This window comes from Schistocerca serialis, chromosome 5, assembly GCF_023864345.2.
Source record: "Schistocerca serialis cubense isolate TAMUIC-IGC-003099 chromosome 5, iqSchSeri2.2, whole genome shotgun sequence".
Taxonomy (NCBI): domain Eukaryota; kingdom Metazoa; phylum Arthropoda; class Insecta; order Orthoptera; family Acrididae; genus Schistocerca; species Schistocerca serialis.
In genome coordinates this window covers 140,141,025-140,160,028 of record NC_064642.1, presented here as the reverse complement: position 1 = coordinate 140,160,028, position 19,004 = coordinate 140,141,025, and the positions used below count along the sequence as shown (strand labels likewise).

General features: G+C 45.4%; 1 protein-coding gene across 2 annotated transcripts in view; it reads left to right on the top strand.

Moving 5' to 3' along the window:
• The window catches only part of LOC126481677 (juvenile hormone esterase-like), a 499,150-nt gene that overhangs the window by 162,418 nt on the left and 317,728 nt on the right, over nt 1-19,004 (top strand). For both annotated transcript variants that reach the window (XM_050105611.1, XM_050105610.1), the window contains exon 3: nt 3,681-3,839. In XM_050105611.1, coding sequence (XP_049961568.1) covers nt 3,681-3,839 — 159 coding nt within the window. The remainder of the gene's footprint in view (nt 1-3,680; nt 3,840-19,004) is intronic.

Below are 19,004 nucleotides of genomic sequence, written 5' to 3'. Positions count from 1 at the left end.
GCCCACGATACCCACTGAGTTATTACACAACTGACACCACTCTGATGTGGACAATATCACTTTACTACCACAATACATACCATAAGTGTTCAAATATCACAACTGGGTAAATTTTTGATCTGACACCATTACAATGCTGACAGATTTACTTTGGCTTGAATTTCAACTAAATGAAGTGCTGAATATTAGTATGTGCCAGCTTCGTCAGTGGCCACACCACTGCTTCATCTGGAAATAAAAAAATCTGAAAACAATACGCACACGCTCACACAAACCCACCCACCCCCACACACACACACACACACACACACACACACACACACACACACACACACACACACACAAAGAGAGAGAGAGAGAGAGAGACATTGATGATACTTCCATGATGATAATGCAGGCTGATGCTTCATGTTGGCAGTGTTAACTCTTGGACAGTTTGTTGATAACTGAATCGATCTTTATTGGCAGTATATATATTACTTTCACATTGCAGTGGTGCATTGTGTGCTTTTGCGATTGGTCTCAGGATGGGTTGCCATCGATACTCCAGTGATGTCTTTCTGTTTGAGACATTGGGTGAGTGACAGCAGCACACTTGGGTATTGTTCAGCATACAGTTTCCCACTGGATGGCTGTGAGGCACGTTGTGGTGGCTGCATTTAGCTTACCTGGCTGGCAGCAGCAGCCTGCAGGCAACTATTGACATGTGGCCTAGTGATGGTTGTCAGGATGCACCGTCCCCTTGGGTGGCGTCAGCAAAAGCTCTTAGCTCTGCTGCCCTTCCTAATGTGACTAGTGCTCGTTTTAGTAAATAAAATAGTTTCTATATTGTCCCAGTCATGGTGGCATTTGTTTAAACAGCACAAGTAGGCTGGAACTGGGATGTGAGAAACTGTTTCATCTGAGCATAGAACAAGTGGATTCATAGATAAGACAAACGGATTTTTGAATGCAACCCCCCCCCCCCCCCCCCATTTTACACTTAGCACAACTGGGTACTTGTACTGTATTCTTCGGACAAATGACCTGGCAACCATGTCATCTTGGATTTGACAAGTCATCTTGGATTCTGATGTCAGAGGGCTGGGGAAAATCTAGAAGGGCGTGTTCTATGTATACTGTCTTGGGTTTTATACTTAGGGCAGTTGGGCTACGCCTACCAACTTGGAACTTTTAATTTTCTGATATTTTACATTTGGCAAAATTGTGCTTAGAGGATTTTCTGCCAGTTTTTGAATTACCTGTCATTTTGTACTTATGGCAATTGGCACAGATCCACTGTGATGACAGAGGGGTGGGGAGAGGAGTGCAGGAGGAATCTGGCAATGTTGGATGATGTCATCAGAAATCTGGCAACAATGCAATGTGGGCTAGTACTCGCATTGCCCAGTAATTATGTTTTTTTCTCAGTGGATGGCCTCTCCCTTTCGGTTTTGCTGTATGTTACTTCCTGTGGTTTGGTGATCTTACCTGGTGGCTCACAAACTGTGTCGCATTTGTTGTCAGTAGGTACAGCCAGCCTGTCAATTTGAACCTTTTCTTGGCTTGAACGATCTCTGATGCTGGCGAGTCTGCAAGTGAGTATCTCAAAACTGTACTGTGTAAGTTGTAATTTTCTAGAATACCTAGCCATTTTAGATTATTTCCTGAATATTATCTAAGAAATTTGGAAATTGATATATGTAAAAATATAAACGTTTTTAGTCAAGTGGTCTTTGGTGGGAATCATGGCCCCCATACGAACCACACTTGACGGCCAGAGGTCGTCATCTACAAGAAACACAGCAGCTGACAGGGTACCAGGGATCCACCTGGTTTGTGGCTATAATATGTTGCACTTCCCGCAGAGTGATGTGGTAGGATGTGTCATCAATGGGTTCTAACAACCCTACCACAACAAAGGTCAAAAATTAATTATGATTGTTGTGTTGCTCACGCTGCTAAACACTGCATTTTCGGGCAACAATAAAGTTATATTATGTGGCAGGTATCATTAAAGCACAGTTAATAAAGTCATTTCTTGAAATAATGGATAAACTAGGCACTCGTATTTTCGTGTTTCCCACGCTGGTCTCGTTGTGAACTCATGGCTCAATCGTCGAAAATCTAGGTAGTGATGATTCCAAGCTCGGATGCAAAGAGGCCTAGCTGTTATTCTGCGATATTCAAAAGTTTTATAGATGTGTTTCATAAACCATTCTTGAAGATTAAACTTTTGCAAGTTAAGACAATGGTGATGTAAAAAACTAATCAGCACTCCGAATTTAAGTTACACTTCTTTTTTATTACTTTTGTTGCAACATCACTTCACTATATAAAACATACTTGAAAATATCTTCCTCACTGTTAAAGTTCACATTTCATAAACTGACTACAATTTGCGTCTTTTCAACATGACGACCAAGACTTGACTCTCTAATAACCGCTTACGCGCCAAAAAATCAGAGTTACAAGTATGTCAAAGATCATAGTGACAAAAGAAAGAATACACATAAGAATAATATCATTGCAATATAAACATATCGATGTATCAAAGTACCTCTACATTCATGAAATCAAATCTGAATGTTGTCACAGAAATATGTTAATTATTTTACAGAAACACAGTAGAATATTGCTGGTATCAAGAGGTTGAGGTGAGGTGCCGTAACGGTTACGAAATTCAAGTACCATTACAAGGTCCACCCCAATGATGGGATTTTCAGATTTTGGCAACCTGCATGATCTGAAACACAGTCACAGTGCCATTGCATAGCAACGGAACTGTTTAGAACTTGATTCTCGTGGGGAAGAGGGCCGTGTCACCTGTTGTGTTCAGCATTAGGAAACTGTATCCCGCTTCACTGTAATTCATGGATAGGCCCATTCTGTTCCATCTGTGCTCTGAAGTTAACTGGTGGGAGAAACCATGTGTACAAACTTCACAAAACTCGATCACTGAACAATCAACGATTTTTTTACACGATTGCTTGAGAACAATTTAGGGAGCACACTACATCATCGAGTGTCACATGACGATCTTTGAGTATGTTTCTTCCATGTGTTACACTGTCGTACCACTGTGACATCACATAGGGCAACGAGGTACTACTTGTTTGTATAACTTTTTGTACTTCTGGAACTTGTGGAGCCAAATAAGCACAGATTTCCATGAAATACTGTTCTCTCTATGTATTAGCGCCATTTCGGTTTAAGCAGTCGCTATGGACGGCTCTTTGGGCACAAAATATGCACAACTGTACACTGTTCTAGTCTGCTCATCCGCCGTCTTGCACAAGTAGTTGTTGACTAACCTCTGATTGCAGAATAGTGTGTAGGGGTTGTCTTATATCTGACATGTGCTGCCCCCTTCAATAATCACACAAGCACGAAATTTAAAACTGTGTACAATATTCTGATGTTTGCGACTTATTTCTTGACTCATCTTCTTAATCACCTTAATCAATCTTACTCTGTTAGAAACCAGTTCCTACCGTTACCAGGTGACCACACCACTGACGTCCCGAGAGATCACAAAACTGAGAACAACATCGAAATCATATCAGACATCTCATAATCACTGTATTATCGTACAAGCATTACTTATATATCAGTTAAGTACTTTGAATCAGTGGCCAAACAACCAAAGTCCGCCTGCTGCCAGGCCAAATGCGAATAAGTAAGAACTAAAATTGTTGCAGGCGCCCGTCCCAGCAGAGCCATGGCAGGGCGAGCGCGATGCGACGGTGGAGGCACCTATGTGCACGCAGAAGAACTACTTCCTAGAGCAGCCCGTTGTGGTGGGGCAGGAAGACTGCCTCTACCTCAACGTCTACACGCCGCGACTCCCAAGCTCAGAGGTATGTTTGCTAGCACCCATGTCAGCGCGTGCGAGTACATTGTTAAACAAACATGTGGACCCAATTTAATTATGTTTTATTTTTTAATATGTGGACTGAATGTGAATGATCTACATACCGGTGGAAGGAAGGCGATCTAAAGTTTCGTTTGCCACTGCTTGAGTGCTGACAGTTGTGTAAATGACTGCTAGAGTGCTCGTGCCAATAGACAGTTTGCATCAGTTGTGAATTTTATGGTTACAACGTTGCATAAGATTTCTGCATCTTTAGTATGGAAGATGTGAGTTGTCAGTTCCACCACAGAGAGCATTTAGTTTCCGATTTGGCATTAAACAAACAATGAAGAAATTCATGAGCTGTTGATGTAAGCAATTTCAACAAACTGTGTTTTTGCACAGGACGAAATAAGAGCCAACCATGTATATCAGATGAGGACATGAGAGGAATTGAGTAAGAGTTATCCTAAGTAAGTCAACCAACAGAACTAATATGTACGGTCGCAGGTTCGAATCCTGCCTCGGGCATGGATGTGTGTGATGTCCTTAGGTTAGCTGGGTTTAAGTAGTTCTAAGCTCTAGGGGACTGATGACCTCAGCTGTTAAGTCCCATAGTGCTCAGAGCCATTTGAACCATTTTTGCGATAAAATCTTGCTTATTACTTCAGCATTTGGAATTATACATCAAATGAATCAAGAACCATGCTACTGGGAACATAACAGGCTAGTATATGGCTTCCAAAAGCGTACCGCAAATTTTTAGTGAACGGGAATCTTTAGGAGAAAGGGAAAATTCTTTTCTTAAACTCTGATGGGTAACTATAAAGAACCAGTAACCGACGAGAACTGTGTGACAGTTCTGTAGCGACAATAAAGAGGTTATGGCAAAAATGAACCTGGCTCGAAAATGCGCCGTAAGAAAAAAAAAAAAAAAAAAAAAAAAAAAAAAGGAAAACCACCGCACCATGAAGGAATTATCCGAATGGGACGGGAATCGGTAAATGCGATGTATATGTACAAACAAACGATTAGAATTTCAGGAAAAAATGAATGATTCATTCATAAGATAGATCTTCACAAATTGAACAAGTCAATTGCGCGTTGGTCCACCTCCGGGCCTTTTGCGAGCAGTTATTCAGCTTGCCATTGTTTGATAAGACTTGTTGGATGTTCTCCTGACGGATATCATGTCAAATTCTGTCAATTGGCGCGTCATATCGTCAAAATACCAAGATAGTTGGGGGGCCCTGACCATAATGCTCCAAATACTGTCAACTGGGGAGAGAGCCGACGACCTTGCTGGCCAAGTTTCAAAAGCACGAAGACAAGCAATAGAAATTCTCGCCGAGTGGAGGCGAGCATTATTTCACTGAAATGTAAGCACTGGGCGCCTTACCACGAACGGCAACGAAACTGAGGCTAGAATAACGTCGACGCACTGCTGTGCTGTAAGGGGGTCACGGATGACAACCAAAGGGGTCCTGTTATGAAATGACATGGCACCCCAGACCATCACCCCTGCATGTCGGGTAGGGGATCTCATTCACTTGAATAGATTTTTCTTCAGCGATGAGTCCCACTTTGAACGGAGTTCCACTTTGAACGGAGCCCCACTGACCAGTGGAGACGTCTCTGGTGACGCCCGGGACAGCAGTGCGATACCAAGCTGCCGGTCGTCCATCGTAAAGTCTGACAGCCAGGAGTGATGGTGTAGATGCCATTTATTTTCATAGCAGGACCCGTTTGGTTGTCATCGGCGGCACCCTTACAGCACAGCAGTACGTCGACAATATTCTATACTCTCTAACGATTCTACTGCCACCAACGTACACTGTGTGTAAGAACCACGAAGCTAAGATACGAGAAATTAGGGCTCATATGGAGGAATATTTTTCACTCGCTCTATTTGCGAGTGGAACAGGAAAGGAAATGGCTGCTAATGGTACAGGGTACCCTCCACCACGCACCATACGGTGGTTTGTGGAGTATCTATGTACACTCCTGGAAATGGAAAAAAGAACACATTGACACCGGTGTGTCAGACCCACCATACTTGCTCCGGACACTGCGAGAGGGCTGTACAAGCAATGATCACACGCACGGCACAGCGGACACACCAGGAACCGCGGTGTTGGCCGTCGAATGGCGCTAGCTGCGCAGCATTTGTGCACCGCCGCCGTCAGTCTCAGCCAGTTTGTCGTGGCATACGGAGCTCCATCGCAGTCTTTAACACTGGTAGCATGCCGCGACAGCGTGGACGTGAACCGTATGTACAGTTGACGGACTTTGAGCGAGGGCGTATAGTGGGCATGCGGGAGGCCGGGTGGACGTACCGCCGAATTGCTCAACACGTGGGGCGTGAGGTCTCCACAGTACATCGATGTTGTCGCCAGTGGTCGGCGGAAGGTGCACGTGCCCGTCGACCTGGGACCGGACCGCAGCGACGCACGGATGCACGCCAAGACCGTAGGATCCTACGCAGTGCCGTGGGGGACCGCACCGCCACTTCCCAGCAAATTAGGGACACTGTTGCTCCTGGGGTATCGGCGAGGACCATTCGCAACCGTCTCCATGAAGCTGGGCTACGGTCCCGCACACCGTTAGGCCGTCTTCCGCTCACGCCCCAACATCGTGCAGCCCGCCTCCAGTGGTGTCGCGACAGGCGTGAATGGAGGGACGAATGGAGACGTGTCGTCTTCAGCGATGAGAGTCGCTTCTGCCTTGGTGCCAATGATGGTCGTATGCGTGTTTGGCGCCGTGCAGGTGAGCGCCACAATCAGGACTGCATACGACCGAGGCACACAGGGCCAACACCCGGCATCATGGTGTGGGGAGCGATCTCCTACACTGGCCGTACACCACTGGTGATCGTCGAGGGGACACTGAATAGTGCACGGTACATCCAAACCGTCATCGAACCCATCGTTCTACCATTCCTAGACCGGCAAGGGAACTTGCTGTTCCAACAGGACAATGCGCGTCCGCATGTATCCCGTGCCACCCAACGTGCTCTAGAAGGTGTAAGTCAACTACTCTGGCCAGCAAGATCTCCGGATCTGTCCCCCATTGAGCATGTTTGGGACTGGATGAAGCGTCGTCTCACGCGGTCTGCACGTCCAGCACGAACGCTGGTCCAACTGAGGCGCCAGGTGGAAATGGCATGGCAAGCCGTTCCACAGGACTACATCCAGCATCTCTACGATCGTCTCCATGGGAGAATAGCAGCCTGCATTGCTGCGAAAGGTGGATATACACTGTACTAGTGCCGACATTGTGCATGCTCTGTTGCCTGTGTCTATGTGCCTGTGGTTCTGTCAGTGTGATCATGTGATGTATCTGACCCCAGGAATGTGTCAATAAAGTTTCCCCTTCCTGGGACAATGAATTCACGGTGTTCTTATTTCAATTTCCAGGAGTGTAGATGTAGATATAAACATAGCTTTCACCCACGTAGCTTAAGCGTAACATTTACAAAATAGGCACTTTTAACTGATAATTTGCAGTGCCACAAATAGTAACTGACAGACCCACAGACGTCTGTGTATTACCGCGCTGTAGCGCATGCAAGTGCTTGAGTGTGTGAACGCAACTACTTGATTGGCTGACTTCAACGAGAAATCGGAAGCGGCGCAGACTATCGAATATTTTTCTTAGCAATTATTTCTCACCACAGCCTACTCTTATAAGATGTCAGACTGTTTCTGACCGCCCTGTGTATCATACGAATGGTGTGTGGTGCGTATTCTAGCACATATTGCATTGCTACTATGTGTAGCTGTCTTGTATTATTAACTGAATAGGATTTTGATCAAATCTATATAAAACCTACTTCGTCGGCGAAATGTAATATTAAAAAAAGCGGGTACATTAGGACGTGCAAGGGGCCAAGCTCTTTAATCTGATGCTTTGATTGTTAGAGTGTCCCCATTGGTAAAATAATTATTAATTACACCAGATTTGTTTGTTAGCAGTTTCCTCACCATAATGAATCTCCATTAATGTATACGCCACCAATACAATCGTAGTATGGAAATATTCAACAATACGGTTTTTGAAAGGAAGTATCGCACTTTTCTGCATTTTGTGTAGTTGCCATGATGCAAACAGATAAGTAAAACGATATGGATGCCAGCATAACATGTTCAGTACAGCGGAACGTAGAGTCACACCGTAGTTTGAAAGTTATGCGTGGCTGCGTCTCGCCTCTGGAGCTAGCACAAAATGATGTGCCCAGAACACACTCGTTGTGAGCACCAGGAGAGTTCATCGTTTTCTTTGGACGGTGCGGCCGCCTCAGCTGATTGTCGACCTGCACACTTTAAGTATTCTCATAACTATTTCTTTGCAGTATAATATGGCTCTGCAGTCTTCGTGCACCATAGGCGCTTGTAAGGTTCTTTATAATGAGAAGAGACAAACGAGAGAGCAAAAATCATATTAAAAGTTGTGCTAGAGAGGGTTTCAAGACCCGACTAGCAATTCCATTCGCTCGATAAAGCAAATAAAGCATAACTATTAGTAAGCCCTACTTCCCAAGGCTTCACTATTTTCGGAAGATACAGAAGAAGGCGAATAATATTTTATTTTTAATTAATATTGTCGAAAGTGTTGTGACACGTAACTTCCACATGGCACTTCGTCATAGTGAGCGTTTTTCTTTCTGGCAGCATGGGGTCGATCTCGCTTTGCTTGATCCTTCGTTTTCACAACTATTTCTATTTGAAGGTTAGAGTGTTAGGGGCATGAGCAAGAACTGCGCACTGAACAACATTAAATCACTATTTACGTCAGCTGCAGACTAATAATTGTAACTATTACAAGTAGTATGTTTTAGGTTGAGTAGTACCTCCAACTATGTGTGGCAAGAACAAATAATTAGTGCTTATTTTCCTCTGGGCAACAGGTCATGTTTAAGGCTGAACACGTGGGCTCAAAACAGTTTATACTGACAGGCACAATGCACTTAGTGGTGCAGTTACGACTATGTAGAAGACATTAGGTGTAAATTATGTTACATGTTTGTGGAAAGACTGTTTGATGCAGAGAAAAAGTAACCAACACAGTGTTGTGTGTATATTAATGTACGCCATATAAAATGTCTGCGCATACACCCATTACACCCTGTAGTTGTCAAATTATTGGTCATACTGACATAAGCTGTTAACACTATCTTTTACAGATGCGCTAGCTGTAGCTTACAACTTATGCGAGTTATATGTATACAGGGCGTTAAAAAATATATACAATATTTCAGGGAATGACTATGCATCAAAACAAAAAAAACATGTCTGAAACCATGAGACCTACAAAACATACGGTAACATATGATCACTTGTTCATAGGAGGTGCTCAACATGATGTTAATCATCTCAATACATGCCTCTGCCCTTCGGTGTAAGCACTATTTGAAATTTCCATGGTTGGTTCTGAATGTGCTGAGACGCATGGAAGACACTATTTTGTAGCGCCTGCACGTCGTTTATTGGAGTGGCATAAACCAATTGCTCCATGTATCCCCTTAACAAGAAGTCTAGTGTATGAGGCTAATCCTCCAGCAAGACAAGCAGGACATTCTTCAGAAAGCGGTGATAACAATCACTGGTAAATCTTTGTGGTAGCACATATGGCCTAATAGTCCATCGCCATGAATGCCTAACGTTACATTGATTGAGAATCAATCCTCACGTCTTTTTCTGTTCATCAGCCCACACATACTGATTACAGAAATTGACAATTGCACCTCATGTAAACCCTACCTCATCAGTAAACAAAATCTTGGAAGCAAACTGTGGATATGCACCACACTGCCGCAAGAACCATTGACAGAACTGCACTCTGGCAGGATGGACTTGTTCCTTAAGGGTCTGGACGTGCTGAACATAGGACAGATATAACAACTGCTCATGAGGTACCACCCAGAGGATGACTAACACCTTCAGCTGCTGCTATTCAGTGCACACTGGTTCCAGGATTGTAGTCCACTGCACCTAGAACACGCTACTCATTTCACACATGTGAACTGAGCGAGGCCTTCCACTGTCTACTTTTCTTGGGTGCTACGGGATCTGTTTCCCCAAGAATCTGCATGCTGGAAATCGTTCAGTGTACAGGTTGCAGGCTATCAGATTAACTCCATCTGCTAAACCATAGCAGTAAATCATGTAGACTCTTGTACCACAAGGAAACAAGGGAGAGGATGTTGTTACAGGTGCCAGTATCCTCTTTTTACAACACAAATGCACACGTGGATTAATACGGTTCTTTATTTACATGAACAGGAAGCTGTTACTTAAATTGAATAGAGTCCATGTTTTGTGGCAAATGCTCATCTGTAATAGCCCTCTTGCAGACTCATGTAATGTCGATAAAACTAGTCCTGCTATAGTCACTAATCTGGTCGCTATATATTGTCGTAGCCTTTGCTGAACTAAATCCAATCTGCATGTAAACTGACAGACGCCAAACTGGATGATGAGTGAGTGAGTGCCTTCAGTCAGCGGCGGTGACTAAATACATGCTGTCGAAAGGGCACTGGCGGCGTGTTGCTTGGGGGGGGGGGTGTCTCTGGCTTCTCTCGTGATAGGTGTGCTTGACCCAGCGCCTACATCTTCGCGCTTTATCTTTGCCGACCAGCGTGCCGGCAACAGCTTACTCCAGCACATTTCTCCACCCCTCCCCCCCCCGCCCGAAATCCGAAATGCAGCACCATTGTCGTGTAGGGAGGATGCGAACGACAATGGTGGGGGTGTGGGGGGAGGCAGGATGCTGGATGTAGAGGTGAGCTAGGAGCCGTGACTAAAGGATGGTGTACTTCTGACCGTACCCCACCATCTGGCTTGCAAGGCAACAGGAACAGCCTCTAGAAAAATGCTGCCTGGGCACAGATCCAGGAATGAGGACGTGGCCAGGGGCCATGACTGCGACGGCGACAGCGACGATAGGCCCACCTCCATCGGGTCGGCGAGCGGGGACGGCGGAGGCGAGGGTGCATCGTCCATCCGCTCCTGCTGGGTGCCGTGGAGGCGGCAGCAGGCAGGCGCCTGTGAAGGCCGCGTGGTCCTGAGAGGCTGTGAACCTGGGGGAAGAAAACCAGCAGAAGCACGGGGAAAATGGCACACGAATTTGATTCTGGAGGCGGCGCTGCAAACCATCGTAACCTGCGATCAAGTACATAAAAGAGACAATGTGTTCCTGGATCACGCCTCTGTCCCAGAGCCCACAGTTGCCAATAATCTTGAAAAGAACAAGATGGCGCGGCGCAAAGCGATACTTGCGGACCATTGGTGGTCCCGGATGCTGCAGTGGCTGTAGCAAGTGAAGCAGCGCCTGACGGCGGCGGCGGCCAAGCAGAAGTTCCGCCGGTGATGGTCTGTCTCGTGGGTGGGAGCGACAGGAGGAGAAAAAGAGTTGCACCGCCTGTTTCAATGTGTGGGTGGTGCGAAGCTTCGCATTCTGTTGTTTGAAAGTGCATACGAAGCGTTGTTCTCCTTCTCTGTTGGACTGGAGGTGAAACGGAGTGCTTGTTAGATGAAGAATACCATTTCGTTGACAAAACTGTTCAAAATCACGTTAAGTGAACTGTGGTCTATTGTCTGACAAGTACTTCTGGCAAACCTTTTGTACAAAATAGAGAGGACAATGCTGAAACTGTGCTAAGTGATGTGGTTGAAGCCATAGGCACCACAAACGAAAACTTGCTAAAAGAGCATACGACTATGGACCGGCAAGTGTTCCAAAATGATCCTGCAAAGTCTATGTGCACTTGTTGCCATGGCGATTGAGTCGAAGGCCAAGCTGCGAATGTCTGGGGCGGAGCGGATTGGTTTTCACGCTTGCGCCACACTGACGTCATCCGTTCAATGTGGGCGTCCATGCCCTCCCAAGTACAGTGCCGGCACGCTAACTGTTTAGTGCGAACCATTCCCCAGTGTCCTTCGTGGGGGAATCGCAACACATCCTTTTGCAAAACTCTGGAAATGGGTGCACGCTACTGTCCACTGTCATTTTGCATGGAATCACCCTGCTGAACTGAAAGGTTATGCCGACGTGTAAAATATCGGCGCACACCTGAGTTCTTGATACCGTTCAATAAACGAGGCCAAGACGTGCGAATGTAACGCAGCAAAATCTTGAGATCTGGGCCTGCTTCCATGACCTGAGCAATCTTCAAGTAGTGCGAGGGAAAAGATTCCAGCAATTCCGAGTTCTGCGCAACGATTTGGCAACAAGATACGGCATATGCATCAAATTCAGTCTGCCATGCTTCGCCGTACATCTGTACACAATTTCATACTGATACTGCGAAAGCAAGAAAGCCCAACAATGCAATTTTAGGGCATTGTGTTTAGGAACTGGGTTGTGATCTATCAGTAAAACGAACTTGCGACCATACAAATAGTGATGAAATTTGGTCACACCATAAACAATAGCGAGAGCTTCTTTTTCTGTTTGAGAATAATGGCACTGAGTTTGAGCTAACAAATTTGAGGCAAAAGCAGTTGGTCTGTCTTGTGCACCAGTTGTGTGCGAAAGCACTGAGCCGATACCGTAGGAAGAAGCTTTACTTGCAAAACTACCTGCTTGGTATGCTCTAAACGCACTACTCTTCTGCCACTAAGTAAACCATTTTTCAGTTCCTGAAATGCGTCCTGACAGTGTTTGGTCCACATAAAACGTAAATTTTTCCTACGCAAGCGATGCAATCGAGCCGCGATCTCAACGGCATTCGGTATGAACCGAATGTAATATGTCATTTTGCCTAGTACTGGCTGCAGGTCAGACACATTGTGAGGATCAGGCAGGTCGCAGATAGCAAACAAATGAGATTGGAGGGGGTGCACACCCTGACTTTATCACATGACCTATGTACTGTAGTTCAGTTTGAAGTAAGTCATACTTTTCGAGACGACAGTTCAGTCCTGCTTCTGACAACTCTCGAAAAAGGGTATGCAAATTGGCAATGTGTTGCTCTGGTGTACGACCTAAGACGACAAAATCGTCAAGGTAGTTTGAACAAGTAAAATTCTATCTACCGACTTGACAGAAAATCCTAGGAAGTTCTGGTCTTACGTTAAATCAGTAAGTGGCTCGAAACAGCATATCCAGACACTCCGGGATGATGATGGCATTGAAACAGAGGATGACACGCGTATATCTGAAATACTAAACACCTTTTTCCAAAGCTGTTTCACAGAGGAAGACCGCACTAAATCCTCGCACAAACGAACAAATGGCTGACATCGAAATAAGTGTCCAAGGAATAGAAAAGCAACTGGAATCACTCAACAGAGGAATGTCCACTGGACCTGACGGGATACAAATTCGATTCTAGACAGAGTACGCGAAAGAACTTGCCCCCCTTCTAACAGCCGTGTACCGTAAGTCTCTAGAGGAACGGAAGGTTTCAAATGATTGGAAAAGAGCACAGGTAGTCCCAGTCTTGAAGAACGGTCGTCGAGCAGATGCGCAAAACTATAGACCTATATCTCTGACGTCGATCTGTTGTAGAATTTTAGAACATGTTTTTTGCTCGAGTATCATGTCCTTTTTGGAAACCCAGAATCTACTATGTAGGAATCAACATGGATTCCGGAAACAGCGATCGTGTGAGACCCAACTCGCTTTATTTGTTCACTGAGACCCAGAAAATATTAGATAAAGGCTCCCAGGTAGATGCCATTTTCCTTGACTTCCGGAAGGCGTTCGATACAGTTCCGCACTGTCGCCTGATAAACAAAGTAAGAGCCTACGGAATATCAGACCAGCTGTGTGGCTGGATTGAAGAGTTTTTAGCAAACAGAACACAGCGTGTTGTTATCAATGGAGAGACGTCTACAGACGTTAAGGTAACGTCTGGAGTGCCATATGGGAGTGTTATGGGACCATTGCTTTTCACAATATATATATAAATGACCTAGTAGATAGTGTCGGAAGTGCCATGCGGCTTTTCGCGGATGATGCTGTAGTATACAGAGAAGTTGCAGCATTAGAAAAATGTAGCGAAATGCAGGAAGATCTGCAGCGGATAGGCACTTGGTGCAGGGAGTGGCAACTGACCCTTAACATAGACAAATGTAATGTATTGCGAATACATAGAAAGAAGGATCCTTTATTGCATGAATATATGATAGCGGAACAAACACTGGTAGCAGTTACTTCTGTAAAATATCTGGGAGTATGCGTGCGGAACGATTTGAAGTGGAATGATCATATAAAATTAATTGTTGGTAAGGCGGGTACCAGGTTGAGATTCATTGGGAGAGTGCTTAGAAAATGTAGTCCATCAACAAAGGAGGTGGCTTACAAAACACTCGTTCGACCCATACTTGAGTATTGCTCATCAGTGTGGGATCCGTACCAGATCGGGTTGACGGAGGAGATAGAGAAGATCCAAAGAAGAGCGGCGCGTTTCGTCACAGGGTTATTTGGTAACCGTGATAGCGTTACGGAGATGTTTAATAAACTCAAGTGGCAGACTCTGCAAGAGAGGCGCTCTGCATCGCGGTGTAGCTTGCTCGCCAGGTTTCGAGAGGTTGCGTTTCTGGATGAGGTATCGAATATATTGCGTCCCCCTACTTATACCTCCCGAGGAGATCACGAATGTAAAATTAGAGAGATCAGAGCGCGCACGGAGGATTTCAGACAGTCGTTCTTCCCGCGAACCATACGCGATTGGAACAGGAAAGGGAGGTAATGACAGTGGCACGTAAAGTGCCCTCCGCCACACACCGTTGGGTGGCTTGCGGAGTATAAATTTAGATGTAGAATTTAGATGTAGAAAATGGCTCTTTTGCAGTCAGCTGTTCCGAATAACGCTGAAAAATGGCGGGTGCGGAAGCACTGCCGAAGAGCAAACGCAAATGCTTGAGCAGTCCTAAGTGCATATTTACAACAAACACTTTGTGGGTCTTCATCCAATGGAGGTTACAAGTAGGCAACACGAAATCTGTCTTAGAAAAGTAACGTCCTGCGCCAAGCCTGTCCATGAGTTCCTCTGGGTGAGCTAAGGGATAAGTGTCAACTACTGTCTGTGGGTCGACTGTAGACTTCAGTCAACACAAATGCGAATTGGACCAGAAGGCTTACACAACAAAACAAGTGGACTTGCCTATTGACTAGCTTGAATGGGAGCAATTACACCATTATCTTGCAATTCTTTCGATTCAATGGCTACTTTGTCTCAAATAATTAGGCTGTGCATTTTCTTTCAGTGTAACATACGCTACAAAGTTATTGGCTTTTCCCAAACCCTTCTGAAAATAGTTCAGTAAATTCTTTAAGCACGCTAGCTATACTGTATTTTGGTTAAAAGCGTACATTGAAAGTACATTGTCTAGGACGCTAAGTTCAAACAAACCAAAGGCGTCTAAACCGAATATGTCCTCACTGTCTCTTGATTTCAGCACAGTAAAATTGACTTTCTTAGCACGAGATTTGTAAGTGGCAGGCAAGCTACACTTTCCAAACACTGGAATTTCCTGTCTGTTGTAAGCAGTGATGTGCTTGCTAGATTTAGAAAGCCGTAGTGTGCTTAACTGTTCGTACGTGGCACGATTAAGCAAAGTTACCGAGGTTCCTGTGCCTAACTGGAAGTTCACACGACGGCCAGCAGCTCGTAATGAGAAATAGTTAGAGCGTCGTTGCACAGCACTAGGGCGAGAAGGAGGCACAACCTTAATCTTACTTTCGTCAGAATTTGTTGTCAGTTTTGAATACACAGCATTCACTGCATGTGCACGAGCCTGTTTTTTCTGGGAGCAGGCAAAATTAGCGTCTTTGTGTCGTTGCAAGCAAACTGTTTGGATATGGCCTTTTTCCCCACACATGTTACACGTCGCGTTATGTGATGGGAAATCCTATCTTTTACGGCGAGCGAAAGATGTAGGGCAAGACTTCAATAAATTCACGGGCCTGTTTACATATCTACGTGGCTATCTGCGTAGCTGTGTACGCGCTCGTTGTCGTGGCTACTTGGGAATGTCGCGAACAAGGGCAACTCGACCCCACAAATCGGGGCCTGGTCAAACGTATCGGCCGCTATGGCACCCGAACGATATTACTCTAAGATTTGCAATACGTGGGGAAGAGATGGATCAGAGTACTTTAAGATCTGTTCCCATATCCTACTATCTGGGACACTGAATGCTATTGTATCACGTATATCACGTATCATTAAATCACGATAAAAGCTGCCACGACTACACTTAAATTTACACTTCCTAGTCATAACCGTTAATTCCGTGTACCACTGGCGGTACGTGTGCTCCGGCTTTTTCTGCAAGCGAAAGAACTAATCTCTAGCTGCAGCTACTTGGACTTCCTGGTCATTGAATTTAGTTAACGCAGCGATTACTTGCTCACAGACGAGTTCGTCGGGAGATGCGGTTGGGAATAATTTTTGTACTAACCTGAACACTGGGGATCCCCCAATCGAAAGGAAGTACTGTAACTTTGCAGTACCTTGAGCACGAGGAACCTGACAATGTGATTGGAACCGAGTCAGGTATTCAATTCACTCCTCCTCCGTTTCCTTAAACTACCGGAACGTTGTATACTGGCCTGCGGCACTTGTACTGGTTCGCTTGTTGGTTGCGGTTGTGCGGCCGACGCAGCTTGTCCAGTCAGTAGCTGCTGTACAGTCGCCAGTAAGGTAACGATTTGTCGGCTCTGAAACTGAATAACTTGTATTAGATCCATCACATGGGCCGTCTGTGGCTGAGGCGCGGGGGCAGTGAGTGGAGGGGACGTGGAATTCATGGTTTACACAAATACATTATATGAAAAAGGAAGCAAATCCTCTGAAAAAAAGGGAACTGTGATTAGCTCTGCGGCTCCCCTACAGGAATACATGAAGGAACACAACAACAAATTAGCAAATAGAAACACTTGAACACGAGCACCGCTGCAAGCTAAAACACAAGAGAAGCACGCAAAATCTTCGGCCAAGTTGATTAACTTTGATTGCCACTAAATTATCCTCGTTCGCCACTGTCGTCTTGTACTACAAGGAAGCAAGAGAGTGGATGTTAAGGGTGGCCGGTATCCTCTTTCTACGACACAAATGCATGCGTGAATTAATACGGTTCTTTATTTACATGAACTGGAAACTTTACTTATCTTGAATAGAATCCGTGTTTTGTGATACAAGCTCCTCTTGCACAGTGATGTAATGTCAATAAAACTAGTCCCACTACAGTCACTAATCTGGTCGCTATGTACTGTCATAACTTGTGATTAACTAAACCCGCCCTACTGGTAAACCGACAGACGCCAAACTGGATGATTGAGTGAGTGAGTAAGGCCAACTACACTACTGGTCATTAAAATTGCTACACAAATGAAAAAATGCAGATGATAAACGGATATTCATTGGACAAATACATTATACTAGAACTGACATGTCATTACATTTTCACGCAATTTGGGTGCATAGATCCTGAGAAATCAGTATCCAGAACAATCACCTATGGCCGTAATAACGGCCTTGATGCACCTGGGCATTGAGTCAAACAGAGCTTGGATGGCGTGTACAGGTACAGCTGCCCATGCAGCTTCAACACGGTACCTCAGTTCATCAAGAGTGGTGACTGGCGTATTGTGACGAGCCAGTTGCTCGGCTACCATTGACCAGACGTTTTCAATTGGTGAGAGATCTGGAGAATGTGCTGGCCAGGGCAGCAGTCGAACGTTTTCGGTATCCAGAAAGGCCCGTACAGGACCTGCAACATGCGGTCGTGCATTATCCTACTGAAGTATAGGGTTTCGCAGGCATCGAATGAAGGGTAGAGCCACGGGTCGTAACACATTTGAAATGTAACATCCACTGTTCAAAGTGCCGTCAATGCGAACAAGAGGTGACCGAGACGTGTAACCAATGGCACCCCATACCATCACACCGCGTGAAACGCCAGTATGGCGATGACGAATACATGCTTCCAATGTGCGTTCACCGCGATGTCTCCAAACACGGATGCGACCATCATGATGCTAGAAATAGAACCTGGATTCATCCGAGAAAATGACGTTTTGCCATTCGTGCACCCAGGTTCGTCGTTGAGTACACCATCGCAGGCGCTCCTGTCTGTGATGCAGCGTCAAGGGTAACCGCAGCCATGGTATCCGAGGCGATAGTCCATGCTGCTGCAAACGTCGTCGAACTGTTCGTGCAGATGGTTGTTGTCTTGCAAACGTCCCCATCTGTTGACTCAGGGATCGAGACGTGGCTGCACGATCCTTTACAGCCATGCGGATAAGATGCCTGTCATCTCGACTGCTAGTGATACGAGGCCGTTGGGATCCAGCACGGCGTTCCGTATTATCCTCCTGAACCCACCGATTCCATACTCTGCTAACAGGCATTGGATCTCGACCAACACGAACAGCAATGTCGCGATACGATAAACCGCAATCGCGATAGGCTGCAATCAGACGTTTATCAAAGTCGGAAACGTGATGTTACGCATTTCTCCTCCTTAGATGAGGCATCACAACAACGTTTCACCAGGCAATGCCGGTCAACTGCTGTTTGTGTATGAGAAATCGGTTGGAAACTTTCCTCATGTCAGCACGTTGTAGGTGTCGCCACCGGCGCCAACCTTGTGTGAATGCTCTGAAAAGCTAATCATTTGCATATCACAGCATGTTCTTCCTGTCGGTTAAATTTCGCATCTGTAGCACTGCATCTTCGTGGTGTAGCAATTTTAATGGCCAGTAGTGTAGTTTTTTTTTCTTTGTTGGATTTCAATTCCTCCCTCCCCCCCTCCCCCAGAGAGGGGGGTGGGCGGGCTGGCAGCAGCTGCTCTACAGCCTACAGAAAAGTTAAAAAACATAATGAGAATAGAAACAAACAAGAAAAACAGGCGATAAAACGGTGACATTGTAAAAAACTGTAAAATGGCGGTAAGTTGTGGAATAAAAAATACAAAAACACTGCAGTGACGATGCGGATGAAGAAGTAGGCAAGCACAATTAAAAAACACGGCGTCAGTATGGTTTCTGTTCGCACGAGATAAAAAAAACGCAACTAGCGACACTATGGCAGCTGTCACAACACTGGCAGGGGACGCACAACACTGAACACTCACAACAGCACTATACAGGTGACAGGACAGCAGAAGGAGGGGAGGGGGGGACCTGGACCTATAATGGGGAAAAGGGGGGAGGAACCAGC